This window comes from Prionailurus bengalensis, chromosome B1 (genome assembly GCF_016509475.1).
Source record: "Prionailurus bengalensis isolate Pbe53 chromosome B1, Fcat_Pben_1.1_paternal_pri, whole genome shotgun sequence".
Lineage (NCBI taxonomy): Eukaryota > Metazoa > Chordata > Mammalia > Carnivora > Felidae > Prionailurus > Prionailurus bengalensis.
Window position 1 is genome coordinate 167,620,868 of NC_057344.1, and position 18,112 is coordinate 167,638,979.

The window sequence follows — 18,112 nt, forward strand, 5'->3', positions numbered from 1 at the left end:
CCTTTATGAATTAGTAAATATAGAATGTTGTAGAATGTGCCTGTACTTCTTGGTAGTTCTGGCCTCAAGCTAGGCTTTAACAGGGAAAGTTCTGTCAGAATGAGGATCTAGATAGTATGTTTCAACTTGTGACTTTCACACATGTGATTAAAGCTGGTTTTGGCCTTGCTTTCTTCTTCCCAGCTGCCCTAAGGCACTTTTTCATTTGTTATGGTAGATTCAAACATACCTCTGGATTCCTCCTTTTTTCACCCCTTTGTTTAAAACTGAATTATTTGAGTTATTTGGTACCTACCAAGGGCTTTCAATACTGAACCCAAAGTTAACAGGCAACCACTTGAAAAAAATTGTTTTGTATCTCAATATAAAATGTATTTATAGGAGAATAGTGATATGTGTTAATGCTTTGCTAATAATATAAAAACATAACCAAACAATAAACGTCTAGGAAAAGGCAGTTCTGTACATGTAGTGGTACTTTAGCAATGGCCTACGTTAACTTCAAGGGGTTACTATTTCCTCATTTTAGAAGATTACTTTCTAAAATTGTGTAGAGGTACATATTTTAGTTGAATGTTAAAAACCATACTTCTCTTAAATACACACACACACAAGTTCTGCTATGCTGTTTAATAAAGGGAGCTTGTATTTAGAAAGATGGCAGTCTACATGGTTCAGTTTGAGAGAAAACTACACAAATCTTCCCATTCGTAGATATCAACTCCAAAGTGTGTCCAAATGTCCTCAGCTTCTGCAATTAAAGATCTATTATTCTGTATAGCAAGGGTGTCTCTCTTTCTTTCTTTTTCTTATTTTCTTCTACTTTTTTCTTCCCTATGCAAAAGCCTAGTCAATATAGTATAGAAATGCATTGAGGAAGGGCTAGAATCTTGGCAATATTTTCCAACCCTGTATTACCGAAACTGTATATAAATACGTTTTTTAAAGAAAAATCCAAATTCTCAGCCATTGTTCCAAGAGACTTCGGTTAAGTAATTCATGACAGGGATCTGGAATCAGAAATTTGAAGTGTTCTTCAAAGACTTCTAGTCAACCAGGTTTGGCAGCCACAGCCTGAAGCCATATCCAACAATCAGAAATTAAATGGGATTAAATGAAAGTAACAAAAACACCTACAGAAGTATTTTTATGGGAGGAAGGGTCATTGAAAGACGACACGTCCATTTCAGTCTTTATCCTAGCTTATGTTTAAAAATTTTAAAGTTAATTTCTAACATTTTATAACATTCTCATGATCAACAGTGTTCTCATGATCACTGGACTTTAGAGCTCAGAAAGATCATAATAATGATCTTGCCTTGTGCCCTCATTTTTCCAGTGAGACAGAATAAGTGACTTGGTCAGCATTATATTCTAGAAAGTCACAGCTTTGGGACTATAGTATGCTTTCCTGATTCCATCCAGCCAGTGTTCTTTACAACGACTTCTCACTGCAATATACCCTTTCAGTATCAGTATCCATTCTGTTATCTAACATGTATTTAAAATTGTGCATATAATTCAAAGAAATGTCTTATCTCTTATTCAATGTGTTATTTGTTCATTTTTTAGTAGAAAGGATTTTAATAAAATACTAAAGCTTTAGGTCTTAAATTGGCAGTGAATATGAATGAACATCAATTGCTCTACAATTTAATTAAAATGTGAAAGGAGAAAAACTTGTATAAATGTCTTGACATTTGATGTTTTGCTAAAATGGAAATTATGGCAAATTTCTATAATGGGAATTCTGCAAATTATGTGCTAAGCCTTGGATTTTCTAATAACACTCAGCTTTGTGATATGCACAATTATACCCAAACTATTGAGGTAAACACTGGAAGTCAGTGCTTCTAAAACAGTACACACAATGCCATTCTAGCAGCATACGACAGTGTCAGAAAATTCATTTTCTGCATTAAGAATATGGACAATGGAAATAATCTATAAAGTGGTAATTAATATAAATAATGTAATTATTTATAATGTAATAATAAAATAATGTAATATAAATAATGTAATTATTTATAATGTAATAATAAAATTATTATTATTTATAATAAAGCAATTAATATAAATAAGACATGAGACATGTAGATTCTTTCTAAATACAGTATTCCATCTTGCTTAGATAGGAAGAATAATTCTTACAGCAAGAAATGCTTTTTTCAGCTTTATTGAGGTGTAATTGACAAAAATGTATATATTTAAGGTGCACCACTTGGTGTTTTGATGTATATATACCTTGTGAAGTGATCAGCGTAATCAAGCTAATGACATATCCATCACCTCAGAGTTACTTTTTTTTTCTTTTTTTCCTTTTCCTTTTCCTTTTTTTCTTTTTTTCTTTTCCTTTTCCTTTTCCTTCTCCTTCTCCTTCTTTTTCTTTTTCCTTTACTCTTTCCTTTTCTCTATGTGTGTGTGTGTATGTGTGTGTGTACGTGTTGAGAGCATTTAAGAACTATCCTTTTGGGGCACCAGGGTGGCTCAGTCCATTGAGTGTCTAATTCTTGGTTTCAGCTCAGGTCACGATCTCACAGTTTCATGAGTTCAACCCCTATGTGGGGCTCCTACACTGGCAGCAGAGGGCCTGCTTGCAATCCTCAGTCTCTCTCTGGCACTGCCCCACTTGCACTGTCTCTGTCTCTCTCAAAATAAATAAATAAACTTAAAAAAAGAGAAAGACCTGTCCTCTTGGGTTGTCTGGGTGGCTCAGTCAGTTAAGTGTTCATCTCTTGATTTGGGCTTAGGTCATGATCTCAGAGTTCCTGAGATTGAGCCCCATGTCAGGCTCTGCATTGATCGCCTGTAGCCTGCTTGGGATTCTCTCTCCCCTTCTATCTCTGCCCCTTCCCATCTTATGCTCACTCTCTCACTCTCTCAAAATAAATGAATAAACTCAAAACAAAATCTATCTTCTTAACAAATTTCAAGTATACTATTGTTAACGAATATATTTTTAATACAGTGTAGTTACAGATGCAGGAATACTTGTCACACTCAGACCACAGACAAAAAATCTAGCCATCTCGCATTGAACCAATCAATGGCATTTTGCACATGTAGATGGAAAACAGATGGTTCATTGGTGATAGGGCTTCTCTAGGAAGCAGAGCCCTCATTTGAATACCAATCCTCTGTTGCAGGGAATTCCTTACCATGCTTTTAAATGTTTATTTTTGAGAGAGGGAGAGAGAAAGTGTGTGTATCGGGGGTGAGGGGCAGAGAGAGAGTGGGACACAGGATTCAAAGCAGGCCAAGCACTGACCGCAAAGAACAGAGAGCCTGATGCAGGGCTCAAACTCATGAGCTGTGAGATCATGACCTGAGCCAAAATTGGACACTTAACCTACTGAGCCATCCAGGTGCCCCTACCATGCTTTTAAGAGTACCCATGATGATTATTTCTTTCTAGATGTCATGATATGTATTTATAGGTTTCCCATTTAGAATGTAACCTTCTCTCACATGTTGACCTATATTTGTATGACTTTAGTTTAGATCAAAGACCTGTAACTATGAACTTAGCCATGAATTTATGAGATTTTGGCCTAATTCTTGAAGATTAATTCAAATGCATTGTAGACACCAGGGAGGTGTCTACATTTATTCCATAAACAACTATTTATTGTCTTTTATATGCCAGATGCTGTTTTTCAGCTTTGAGTTTACAGGTCTGATTCTGCTTTTTATTGTTTGTTGATTCATTTGTTTTGTTTTTTAGAGTCCACATCTAAGTGAAATCATATGGTATTTTGTCTTTCTCTGTCTGGTTTATTTCACTTAGTATACCTTTTAGTCCCACCCATATTGTCACAAATAGCAAGATTTCATCCTTTATATATGGCTAGGTAGCATTCCATAGTGTGTGTGTGTGTGTGTGTGTGTGTATGTGTTTGTATGTGTGTGTATACATATATATACATATGACATCTTTATTCATTCATCATTCAATGACACAAGCTGCTTGTATATCTTGGCTATTGTAAATAATGCTGCAATAAGCATAGAGATGCATATGTCTTTTCAAATTAGTGTTTTCATTTTCTTTGGGTAAATACCTAGGGGTGGAATTATGAGATCATATGGTATATCTATTTTTAATTTTTTGAAGAAGCTCCATATTATTTCTACAGTGGCTATACCAACTTAGATTCTTGCCAACAATGCACAAGGGTGGGAGGTATATAGAGGTTGGACAAAATGAGTAAAGCGGAGTGGGAGATATAGTCTTCCAGTTTTGGAATGAATATGACATGGGAATAAAAGGTACTACATAGGGAATATAGTCAATGGTATTGTAATAGCGTTGCATGGTGACAGAAGGTAGCTACACTTGTGTTAGTTAAATGCATCTAACTCCTGATTTTGGCTGGAGTCATGATCTCATGAATGTGAGAGTGAGCCCTGCGTTAGGCTGGGCCCTGGGTGTGGAGGTTGATTGAGATTCTCTCTCTCTCCTTCTGCCCCCCGCCCCAGCTCACACACGTGTGCACACACACACACACACACACTTCCTCTCTCTCATACAGACAAGCAAAAAAGAAAAAAAAAAGAAAAGAAAAAGCTGAGAAATTTACTTAAGGTCAACTAAAAATTATTATATTCAGAATTCAATCCCTAGAAGTCTTCCCCAAAGTGCCATTCACCCCACAATCACTACACCAAATTGCCCCTTTTTAAATGCAGTCTCACCTCATGGGTTCAGAATAGTCCAATTATGCATACTGAAAATAATTTGGGTTTCTCTTGATTATATATCAGATTCCTCACTTGGCTGCTTTTTCTCCAGCCATTTATGTTTCTGTTTTGGTGCTCGATGCAGTGCTATAGTGAATCTGGAGAGTCTTTCTTTTGCCTTCCAGATTGTCTTTGTATCTCACTTCAGCTCCCTGTGTGGCAGACATGTCTGTTCCTCTTTTATATCCATCTCAGAAAAACGTGGTGATGTTAAACATCGTTTTGATGCCTATGCATTGGGGAAGTTCCTAGAATTTTTTCAAGAAATTGTCCTTCCATGTGATATTTGGTATCAGTTGCTCATAATTTTGATAAAATTTCACAAGACATGCATAACTATGGAAGGTTGAATTCACAAATTTATAAATGTTTAGGGGACCTTATTGTTTTTTTTTTTATTAAAAAATTTTTTTCAACGTTTATTTATTTTTTGGAGGACAGAGAGAGACAGAGCATGAACGGGGGAGGGGCAGAGAGAGAGGGAGACACAGAATCGGAAACAGGCTCCAGGCTCTGAGCCATCAGCCCAGAGCCTGACGCGGGGCTCGAACTCACGGACCGTGAGATCGTGACCTGGCTGAAGTCGGACGCTTAACTGACTGCTCCACCCAGGCGCCCCAGGGGACCTTATTGTTTAAAGATCTGAAGTAATGGATTGCTCATGGTGTTCTGATAGAAGGAGATATTGACATGTCCAGAACTTTTCTTGTCCTACCAGTAGATGCCCTGGAAGAGGACAGTCCATACTTCTTATCCTCCTATGAATGTTGCAGGGAATAGGCAATATTGTATGTTTGATCCCATGCAGTAACCTTAATGTAGGTAACATTTTGGAATTACTCTGCAAATAATCATGTATCTTATTTTGGGAGACCTCCAGTTGAACACTAGAATTTCAAATTTCATTATCTTTATGCACTACCAAAATTGAATCTGAAAACTTAACAAATGAATATCTGTATGGAAAAAAAATGGTAATCTATATTTTCTGGAGCATATTTTGTGTTTGAAAGGACCAATAAATAATTCTCCCATTTTTATCCCTCTGCATGGATTCTGAATCTACTGACAAATATTCATAGAAGACAGGCAAATGGAGATAAAATAAACAAAAAAAAACACCCAAATTTCTCCTACTAGTAATTAAAATGGGGCTGTAGAATAGGGTTGGGAAGGTGAGACTCAAATCGCTTTGACGGCACTCCTGTGCACCTACCTGACTGCCACCTTCCGGTAAGATTTTGAGACATTTCATTCAGATCAAGTTCAGGGTGCAGCACATGAAAAACAGATTAGAACTTATTAATAAATGATTTTTAATGTACCCGATTTAGTCAGTTAAGAAATATGGAACAAACTTCTCTGAGAGGTAGAGTGAGTAAGAGATGGGACAAAGAAGAGAGTGTAGATTTATATAGAAAACATGAGTTGAGGAAATGTGATTCTTCCTACCACAAAAACTAGTTATTGTAATTTATCTAGCAAATAAACACATGCATAATTTTTGTTAAGGCCTCCTGAATCCATGAATATCCCACTCCCACTGCTATAACTGTATAACAATGGTCTATTTTATGTGTCACGTTGGCTATTGTATAGTACCCAGATATTTGTCTAGATGTTGCTGTGAAGGTACCTTTTAGATGTGACTGACACTGAGATTAGTAGACTTTGGGTAAATCAGCTCATGCTTTGTAATGTGGATGGGCTTCATTCAATCAGATAAGGCTTTAGGAGAAAGGACTGAGGTCCCTCAAGGAAGAAGAGATTCTGCCACCAGGCTGACTCTGGTTCAAGACTGAAACATCAACTCTTCTCTGTTTCTTCAGCCTGCTGGCCTGCTTTGCCAGTTTTTGCCTTGAAAGACCCCAGAATTTCATCAGTTACTACCTTTAAGTAAATCTATCAATCCTTTCTGGCTATCTCTCTGTCCAACCGTCCATTGACCCATCCATCCATCTTAAGGGGTCTGTTTCTCTGGAGAACCCTGACTGAAACAGGTTCATAAGGGTTGTAAGGATCTTTCCCATGCCAGATTATTGGTTATTTATTATACATCTAGGATCTAACTCTTTCTTTACTAGTATATATTATACATTTTTTAAGGAGTGGGAATTTTGTTTTATTTGTATCCTTTGTAGGGTTTAGCTGTCTGTGATCATATTAAGATTGATGTCTTACTCTTTGAAATTGTACATCGAGGGGCGCCTGGGTGGCGCAGTCGGTTAAGCGTCCGACTTCAGCCAGGTCACGATCTCGCGGTCCGTGAGTTCGAGCCCCGCGTCAGGCTCTGGGCTGATGGCTCAGAGCCTGGAGCCTGTTTCCGATTCTGTGTCTCCCTCTCTCTCTGCCCCTCCCCCGTTCATGCTCTGTCTCTCTCTGTCCCCAAAAAAATAAATAAACGTTGAAAAAAAAATGAAATTGTACATCGAATATTATAGAATAAATATTTAGCAGGAAATGTATGATTAAGCATGATGTATAAAATTAACACACGGAGTATTAGGGCTTTCAGTTCATAACACTCAGTTCAGTAGTACATGGGGATGGAGTGGTGTCTAGGTTCCAAGTCAATTATTGGTAATTGTTGTCAAAAACTCGTACAGATGTAGAATTTTCTGTGTGTCTGAGGTATGCACATTTCCTGATGGACACAAAATACACTACTTTTTTCATTGTATATGACTTAAATTTTTTCCCCCCATTATGCCCTACACTTTATTACCTCTTTACTTCCTCCCCACTTCTATTATTCGACCCCAGCATGTATCTGAATGTTCATATATCCTTCAGTGTTTGGGTAAAATACTACTTCTGTCATGAAGTCTTCCTCAAATTTCCCTAGCTGAAAATCACCTCTACTGTCTCCATTTCTCTTTATCTGTACGTTTCCTAAGTTTTATTAATTTCTAATTTTTTATTTTTTGTATATAGTATATTCATAACAGGAAGGCTCTATTTTCATCTTTGTAAACCCAGAACAATATAGAAGTAACTTAATCACTGAAAAATATTTTTAAAAAGTTAATCGGTGAATGCACATGATGTTATGTTCTTTTGAAAATCTACCTTTAGAGTCATAAAAATAAGAGCCCAAAGGGTTGGTAACAGAACCCAGGATTCATGTCTACTTTTTGATTCTCTCTCAGTATATTTCCGGATGACTTCAATGATTTATCATGACATATCCTCTTTGTTCCTTATCTCTTTTTCTAGTTGAAAAATAGAATGGCACCAAGCTTTATACTTAACCATATTGTGATAGTATTAAGAATTGGTGTTTTTATATTAACTGAGCAAAGCGGAGCAGCTACCTGTGAACTTTTACCACTAAAGCTATTTGCACTGTGGATTAGCTATGCCTGTACCTTTTGTCTACATGTCTGTAGCCTTCACATCTAATATATTGATAACCATTATTTGGCCCAGTATACTACTATTTTGACCACGGGAATAGATGGTTTAGGGAGAGATTAATGCCAAGGTGTGAAGACCAGATCAGGATCAAACATACTTCATGATGAAATTATACACCTATGTTAGTTACGTAGGTCTGCATTTTGTGTGAAGTTTCTTCCATTACTAGGACAATAGTATTGAAAACTAGTACTTTTATTTTTTTTTTAATTTTTTTTCAACGTTTATTTATTTTTGGGACAGAGAGAGACAGAGCATGAACGGGGGAGGGGCAGAGAGAGAGGGAGACACAGAATCGGAAATAGGCTCCAGGCTCTGAGCCATCAGCCCAGAGCCTGACGCGGGGCTCGAACTCACCGACCGCGAGATCGTGACCTAGCTGAAGTCGGACGCTTAACCGACTGCGCCACCCAGGCGCCAGAAAACTAGTACTTTTAATTGTGAGACACAGTGCATAACTGCAAGTCTGACCATGTGGTAAGAAGACTACAAGACATATACTTTCATCAACTATGCTTTGATTTGATTGAGTTAAAAATAAAATGACTCACTTCTTCGCCTTTATTCATGAATGCTGTTTTCTCAGCTAACTTGCAAGGAAAAAAGTAAGTCTCATAATGTACATTGGATCTCAAATGTTAAATGTACTGTGCCTTATTTCAAATTGTTTATCCTAGAAGCTATTGTACTTGTCCTGAGTGAATGGACATTCCTTTTCACGTTTTGTTTTTTTTCACTTATTTATTATCCAGTTAATTATAGCTTCTAAATAAGAACATGAAGAACAATAACACAGTTTGATCACTTTCTGGAAGTTGTACTAATACAAATGAGTAAACGAAATTGGATTTTTCGATTACATATAAAGTAGCAGAAACTTTAATGACCTTCTTATCTCAGTGAGGCACTTATTAAGGATTAGCAGTTTAAAAGAGCTTGAAAGTATTAGCATCTGCAACGGGTTTAGGAAGGTTGGATTATCAAGACATATGCTCTGTATCTTTCTCTTCTTGGTCCTCGCTTGAGGGAATAATTATGAGTAGAAAAATTTTCCCATTTCCCCCAAGACTCTCTCCTGGGAGAGTTTACTCTTTAGAAATCATAACTCTTTCAATGGCAATTAGCAGTTTTATCAACAGGTATTCTAAAGAAGATCCTGTCAGCTGCTAAGCAGGATTTTCAGCTGCTTGCTAAATCCCACCCCTAGACATGTTAGTTCTCAAGTGCAGCCTTTAATGCCCTGTTAGTTAGGAATACTGCAGCCAAGTATATATCAGGTAGCATGATGTCCCCTTTACCAACCAATGTCGGAGCTTTGCGAAGCCATAGTCCTGGCAGGAATGTAAGCCTTATCCATTATCTTAAGCAGTTTATACTGTTTGATTCCATCCAAAAATACAAAATAATTCTGGCACATAATGTTATTAAATACTCTTTTTCGGATCCACCAGAGAAGAGACATGAGCATTCTTCTATTTGCATTTGCTTTTAAAACCAGAAACCATGTCATTAACACAAGTTACAGTTAGACTCTGAGCGGTTAATTATTTGTATCAGTCGAAGAGGCTGCTTCAATAAATCATAATTTATTCTAAAGAAAAGACATCTGGCCTGAGAAGCAGGAGGTCAGAATAGGGGTTAGAGATAACTGTTGTAAAGCTGGCCAAGGATTTTCCACAAGATTTAGGGAGAAAGTACCACTGATACTGTCTGGAAGGACCCATTTTCGCCGCCCACCCCCAATAATGCATGCCTAATCCATTCATATTCCTTAGTGAGATGATTAAGCATCTACAGAGTAAATATACTTCAGTATTATGTATTATGAGATATGTCTTGCGTTACAACTCAGCTTGAGTTGTGAACATCAGCAAGTTTGTGGCTATGGAAGGTACTTGGTTGCAAAAGAAACTTCAGCCTATATTCCACAGTACAATTTGATCCCGTGCCATTCCGTACTCAGTTGGAAAAAACTAAATCTCAGTCATCTCTCCCTCTCTAAATTTCTCTGGCAACCTCATGGCAATCAAAACTATGTGAAGGGGAGATCATGATGTGAGTGTTTTTGTGCCTAAGGACTTCAAATCTTCACATCCATGCAAAACAATTGACTGGCTAGATGCTAGATGATACTAGACACTAAATATATGGGTAGAGTATTGAATGATCACATATTACATCATTATATGGACAAATTATCCTGAGTAATTTATCTATATTTCTTAACCCCTTTATAAAGGACATTTCAACTGTGTAATGTTTAGGCCCCTGTTGGATTTTAAATACAATAAGACCTTGCATTGCAAGTAACTTGTTCTGTGAGTGTTCTGCAAGACAAGAAAACATTTCTAATAAATTTTAACTTGACAAACGAGCGATGTCCTGCAATATGAGTGGTACGTGATGTCAAACATCACAGGATCACAACTGATCCAATGGCTCTTGAAATTTGCTTTGATATACAGGTGCTTTGGATTATCAGCATGCTTCCAGAATGAATATGCTCACAAACCAAGGTTTTATTTTAACTATTAATATGTACGTGCCTTCCCCAAATTGCAACACTGTTCATCTAAAATAGATAAGATGATGGTGGTTAAGGTGGTTAAGGGTACAAACTTGTAGTAAGTAGTAAATAAGCCATAGATGTCAAATGTACAATATAATTAATATAGACAATAATATACCATAACTATGTAATATGATAAATATTGCTACATTGGCAATCTTTGACAGTACAGAAATATATCAAAGTAACTTTATGTATGCTGTATGCTGTATGCTGTATGCCTTCAAATCATACAATGATGGGGGCACCTGGGTGGCTCAGTCAGTTGAGCGTTTGACTTTGGCTCGGTTCATGATCTCGAGGTCTGTGAGCTCCAGCCGCGCGTAGGCCTCTGTGCTGGCAGCTCAGAGACTGGAGCCTGCTTCGGATTCTGTGTCTCCCTCCTTCTCTCTCTGCCCCTCCCCCGCTCATGCTCTGTCTCTCTCTCTCTCTGTCAAAAATAAATAAACATTAAAAAAATTTTAAATTATACAATGTTACATGTCAAATTTATTCTATAAATAAAAATAAAACGTCAAAATACATAAAATAAGGTTTTCCTTTCTATTCTACATTCCTTATCTATTCTATTTCCTCTATATTCTAGTCAAGTAAATTATACTTATAAATATTCTGCTGGGAATTAGGATTTGATACAACTTTCCTAATAACAAGTTAACTCCTAGTCTGTGTACTTATTATTCTCTCTACCTTTTTAAAAAATCTTCATTCAATTGGTCAAACTCCTGATTACACTTCTCTTTCTTACACTAAACATGTCCGTCCATGTAAATTGGCCAATTGCTAGCCTTACATCGAGAGTGAGCAACCAATCTCTCCCACAACAAGTACATAATCACTTTCCTCAACAGCATCGATAATTACCGCATTCTTATTCATTAATTTTATCAAATCAATTTTCTTGCTTATAATGTGGCAGACATTTTGTCAGGATACAAAGGTAGGTAATACCTAATCACTTCCTCCAGGGTTCTCTCATAACCCTGGAATTTCTTATCTACAGTCGCTGATAATGGGCACAGCCTGTGCTCTAATACCAGCACCCATCAGGCTCCACTATGACCACCATTATGTATGGTTGTCGTGGATGTGGATTTTGGATTCAGCCTGTGGTGATTCAGTCTCCTTATCATTTGCTTATTACCTCTGTGATGTGGGGAGAATTATTTTACTTCTATATTGCTCAGTAAATGCGACTTAAAAATAAAGGTTATAGCAGTACCTATTTCACAGGGTTGCAGTAAGGATTTAATGACATGATACATACAAAACTCAACATACAGTGCTTGGCATGTTAAAAGCGCTTAATAAGGGTGTGTGTGTGTGCTTTGAAAATTTTGAGAACAGCGGATCTAAATAATTGTAATTAATTTTTTGGACAAAAGAAAATGTAAGGGATTTTAGGTAATTTGGTATTTGCATCTTGATTTTGTATTTATTTGTGATTTTTTTTAACTGATGCTCCATGTGAATGTCACAAAAATTGATACAATTGTTGACATTAAGGTAATTTGCTTTTATATTAAATGACTATATACTACATATTATAAAATCTTGAATAAAATTTACAAAACAATTATGAAGCCTCACTAGGAAGCAGTTATTACTAGAAATCTTGGACTTTATCTTATATGACTCAGGCAAATAATTAAAAATGAAAATTAAGGTAATGGCATATTTTTTATTTGAAAACACTGAGTTTCAGTGCTATTCACTTAGAGAAATTTTATAATGTAAAAATGAAAACATCTAAAAAAAGTCTAAGTAGTGACTTTACTATATTATAAGTTGTTACCTTTCTTTTTATCTTTCAGGAATACACAATAGATATAATTTTTGCCCAAACCTGGTTTGATAGTCGTTTAAAATTCAATAGTACCATGAAAGTGCTTATGCTTAACAGTAATATGGTAGGAAAAATTTGGATTCCTGACACTTTCTTCAGAAACTCAAGAAAATCTGATGCACATTGGATAACAACTCCTAATCGTCTGCTTCGAATTTGGAATGATGGACGAGTTTTATATACTTTAAGGTAATACTGTTTTAAAAAATATAGCTGCTTTAATTTATTTTCCATACTAATATTTGGTCAAGTCATAAATTTTCCTTTTTCAGTATTACAAAGAAAGAAATATGGAGTTCCTTTCATACACTAACATCTAAAATAGCGGTATACTTTGGAAACTTTTTTTAAAGCTCAGAGTAACTAGCATATGAAAGGAATGAAAAGCAAACAAGAAAAATCTCTTGATTCCTCCCTCCTTCCCTCCCCAACTCTGCAACAAAAGAGGGTGTGGGGTGAGCATTATGTGTTTTAACCTATGGTGCAAATAGTTGAGATTTTCTCTAGGAGCCCAATCTACTATAAAATTTTCAATAATGTAATAAAACATCCTTCAGAAAGGATTAAATAAAGGTTGATGTATATAAGATTCTAGTTTATTTAATTCGTTGTCTTGAACATATCTTAACATATCTTATCAAGGATCATCCTAATCTTAAGAATCATCCTTAGTGAAAAGATGTTCATGAAAACTTAAAACAATCACCTTACATAACCATGTATACTGAGTTAATTGTGTGTGAGTGTGTGTGTGTGCGTGTGTGTGTGTGTGTGCAATGTGTTTTTGTGATCCTGAAGTATAAAGTTTTAACCGTAAGCAGATTTACTGAAATGTATATAGTGGTAGCTTAATTGGCTAGAAAGGAAAATGTTAGAATTTTCATACTCACTTATGAATGTTACAATATTAACATTTAAAACTTTGAAGTATTATAATTATTATTATTTTCTAATATATCACAGACTGCTATTACAGGCCAAAATCATTCTTGAATATTAGACAAAGGATTTTTAATGCTTGAAATTATTTATTATTTAATATTTATTTTTTCATTTAAATAGATTGACAATTAATGCAGAATGTTATCTTCAGCTTCATAACTTTCCTATGGATGAACATTCCTGTCCGCTGGAATTTTCAAGCTGTAAGTGACAAAATGCATGATAAGTTCATAGAATTTTAGCCTCAGACCTGTTTATTTAAAAATGTAAAATAAAGTGAGATAAATGCAATTTATATAATTTTCTGAGGTGGGGATTATATTTTTCTCTCAGATAAAATAATTACAAATGACATATTTGTTTCTGGCTTTTGAATTAAAAAGTGACAATGAATGCATAGTAAATGTATATTTTATTATTTCATTCCTTACAAATTTTGGTTTTATCCTAGTGCCTTTTCTTATTTTGATTAAATAAAGTAGTCCTGAAGATAGTGTTCAAATGTTTTAATACTCCCATGAATAAAATGTTGATTCAAATTTTATTCGTCTCCCTGAGTCAAGATTTAACTTTATTACATTGGATTTTAAAATATGTTTCAAAGATTGGTTTGGTGAATAATATTTACTACATGAATACTAAATCTTTGAGACTTTAATGAGTTGGAAAAGCCAAGGTAGAAATAAGTTTATTTTATTTGAAAGAAATATTGAAATACAGAGAAATGATTAGAACCAAGTAATTTTGATATAAAAATATTTTATTTCAAGAAAATAATTGTTACCTTTCTATATGAATATCAATTCTATTTCATAATTACTGACATATTTACATATATATCTTCTAAAAGGTTTTTCTAGACAATATATAAATGAGTAAATCTTAAAAACATGTAAAATGATTTTAAGAAATATAATTGCCTATATCCACAAATTGTCTAGTACTATTTTCCTTCTATTGAAATTTGACTTCTTTGTATATTACATACTAAAATCTATTCACACTACATTTTATGTATTCACAAGTATTATCCTGCTTCTTCACTCACAAAAATCCCCAAATATCTCTTGTTGCTTTTATTGGATTTTCTTGACTTTTCTTAATGATTTGTGTCATATTAAAATATCCTTTTAAAGTTATAATCTATCTCACTGGCCAAATCATACCAAAGACTTGATGAATACAACATTCAAAGAATAGTTGATATGAAAATATTTGAAAATGTAGCAATTATTGTACTTGCCTCTGGATACCATGACTACATCTTTGGTGTGATATCTCTTTGACTATGATTTGGAAATTAACTGTTGGAAATTAATACTCTATCCTTGTGAATTCAATTGGTTGTCACCTATATAAACATAATGATCACAGCTAACTTTTTTCAGGTATTCCATATCGATCCAGTAGAGAATTGAGTTTTCTATTCCTAATGTTTTACAACAAATATATTCAAAATATTTCAATATATCCCCATTTCAATAGTCAATATCATGAAATTTAGAGTAATTAAGTAATGAGGTCAATGTTTTTATTTCTACCCACACTCCTATATACTATATTGGATCAACAATGATAATTAAAAAAATAGAGATTATGGAAAAGCAAGATGGTTAGAGCCTATCAAACAAGACAGAATGCGAAAAAAGAAAAGAGAAAACAGATTTTTAAAACAAGTTAGTGGAGAGATGACAGCTATTTTATCATGGCTGATGAAGAGATCCTGGTACAAAATGATATAATATTCTGGAAATTTTTAAGGTTGATAGTGGATTCTGTTCTTATAATATGGTAGACCAACTCTTCTGTTGAAAACAATTTAAAACTTATATTATTAAAAACATTCTCAAAAACATGTGAGTAATCACCAGGAAAGAATTGAAGTAATAAAAATGAAACCAGAAAGTTGAGCTTTGAATTTGACAGATTTGTGGATTAGAGATCTATTAGAACATAATTTGTACATACAGCTGGGTTACAAAGGCTGGGAGCTTAGGGTAACATGAATAACCTCCCCTTCCCCCATATACACACACTCTCTCTCTCTCTCTCACACACGCACACACACACACACACAACCACTAAAGTCTAAAAGAAAAATAACTCCTTGAGAGGATATAATTGCAGACCCACCCTCACATGAATTTTCAGCCTGAATTTCCTTCACTCGATTACTTTAAAAAGCCCTTGTGGATTTTCCTGACCTGTGTCAGAAACAAAAATTTTTTGAAAGAATGCATCTCCATGTTAGGCAACTACATTTCAACACAAGTAACTAACAAAACTCTAGTATTCAGAGTATGTAGGTAACAGACTAAAAAAAGGGGGGTGGGAAGAAAATCCAATAAAAGAACAGGTAATAGAACAAGCAGTTCTCCAAAGTAGAAACCCAAGAATCTAATAAACATATGAAAAAATTACTAAGTTTCATTCATAATAAGGAAAATGTGAAATAAAATATACTTAGAGACCAGTAAAAATAGGCTGTCCACATCAAGTTAAATGAGACTGTGGATCCACGTGTATTTTCACACACTGGCTGGTGAGAGAATATATGGTATGCTCTCTATGAATAGAAGATTGGCACTGTTTCATAAAGTGGAAATCCTATGCCATCCATGACCTAGCTCTTCCATACATAGATATATGTCCCAGAGAAATTTTGTGCATATGTATTTTGTGAGGCATGCATGGTAATGGTACAAACAACACTGTTAGTAATAGTCAACAAGAAACATTATAAGCATCTACAATAGCAAAATGGATTAGTAAATTTCAGTACATCAGCTATGTACATTGGCATGGATGACTATTACAAATATCACATCAAAAGAAGTAAAATATAAGTAATGCATCTAGTATGGCACCCGTCAAGTAGAGTTGAAAAAGAACCTAAAATAAGCTATATATTTCAGAAATGCATATCAGGACATCTATTTTCTGATTTCAGAAATCAGGTTAGTGGTTACATTTAATTGGGTGAGGGACTACTACATTGGGATGGGGACATGAATTTCCCTAAGAGACCAGCATGATTCTGCTTTTTGATTTAAGTGGAGTGGCATGGATTATCATTATTGGATCATTATATGGTAATTTTTAAACTATACACATATATTTTATGCTGTATTTTCTATATTTGACATATCCTATCATACAAAAATGAATTTCAAAGAACTTGTCTTTGAATAATGGTATTTCAACAGTAACAGATTTGGATCTTGCTAATCTCTATATGTTTATTTTAATTTTTTTATCTAGATGGGTACCCTAAAAATGAAATTGAGTATAAGTGGAAAAAACCTTCTGTAGAAGTGGCTGATCCTAAATACTGGAGATTATATCAGTTTGCATTTGTAGGGTTACGGAACTCAACTGAAATTTCTCACACCATCTCTGGTAAGGAAACACCAATCAGTGAATGATGCTAGCATCAAACAGCTTTGTATTTAAATCTATTGGTTCAAACCTATGCTTTTACGTATTTTAATAGCAAAAATAAAACTTTTTTTTTCTTCTAGGGGATTATATTATTATGACAATTTTTTTTGACCTGAGCAGACGAATGGGATATTTCACTATTCAGACCTACATTCCGTGTATTCTGACAGTTGTTCTTTCTTGGGTGTCTTTTTGGATCAATAAAGATGCAGTACCTGCAAGAACATCACTTGGTATGATATGTAATATTATGCTATAGTATCATAGGACTGTTGAAATATTTCAATGTGAAAGAGTTTGTAGTTGAATATATTCGAATATCCCTCTACATTACAATCAAGCAAAAATTTAAAAAATACTCCAATGCAATACAATGTTGAAAGGAATATATGAAAAACAAGTAGTAAATTGAATCACAAAGAATTTAATTTCAGAAAATTTTATATTTTTTCCTGCTCATGGAGTTCAAGGGAAGCATAAATACTCAGCAAGAATTAATAAGCGAAAACCATGCATAATTCCTGAATCTTCATTTGGTCAATATTTTCAATCACTTTTCATCAAGATTTTTATTCTTTTGCTGAATCATTGATAGCCAGCATTTATTGACTGATGTGTGTTTAGAAGGCTTCGGAATCTCCTGCTCTTACAATGGTGCTAATCAACAGCCAACTTTTCTAAAGGGCAAGTCGCTGAAAGGGACAAAAACTGCCAGGCTTCTGTAATCTATAAAATGTGTAATTAGTCTATGAATATTTTGAGAGTTGCCTGTACAATAACACTGATTAAAAGGGCAATTTGTGATTCATACTTGATAAAATAGACCTTTGGTTTCTTTCTTTAGCAGCCAATTGCAATAATCAAAATCATATAAGAAAATATGCCTAATTACTATACATTTGCTTAAAAGAAAATAACATCCATTTATGTATTGATATACAAAGATATCTTATTGATCAATTTCATTCCCAAGATCAGTGCAAAACATGATCATACTACTGAAAATTGTGTCTTAAAAAATATAAAGTTGGGATAGTCTATTTTCAACAAAGGAGGTTTTCATGTGGTTTCTATGATAGCTGGTGAATAACTACATTTAATAAATACAGTAAAATGCAAATCACAGAAAAGTGGCAAGATAAAGCCCGAGGCACCCA

The 18,112-nt window shown here is 34.6% G+C and overlaps 1 protein-coding gene across 2 annotated transcripts in view; it reads left to right on the top strand.

Annotated features, from left to right (window-relative positions):
* The window catches only part of GABRG1 (gamma-aminobutyric acid type A receptor subunit gamma1), a 66,023-nt gene that overhangs the window by 30,636 nt on the left and 17,275 nt on the right, over window positions 1–18,112 (top strand). For both annotated transcript variants that reach the window (XM_043572741.1, XM_043572742.1), the window contains exons 4-7: window positions 12,541–12,761; window positions 13,635–13,717; window positions 16,776–16,913; window positions 17,036–17,188. In XM_043572741.1, coding sequence (XP_043428676.1) covers window positions 12,541–12,761; window positions 13,635–13,717; window positions 16,776–16,913; window positions 17,036–17,188 — 595 coding nt within the window. The remainder of the gene's footprint in view (window positions 1–12,540; window positions 12,762–13,634; window positions 13,718–16,775; window positions 16,914–17,035; window positions 17,189–18,112) is intronic.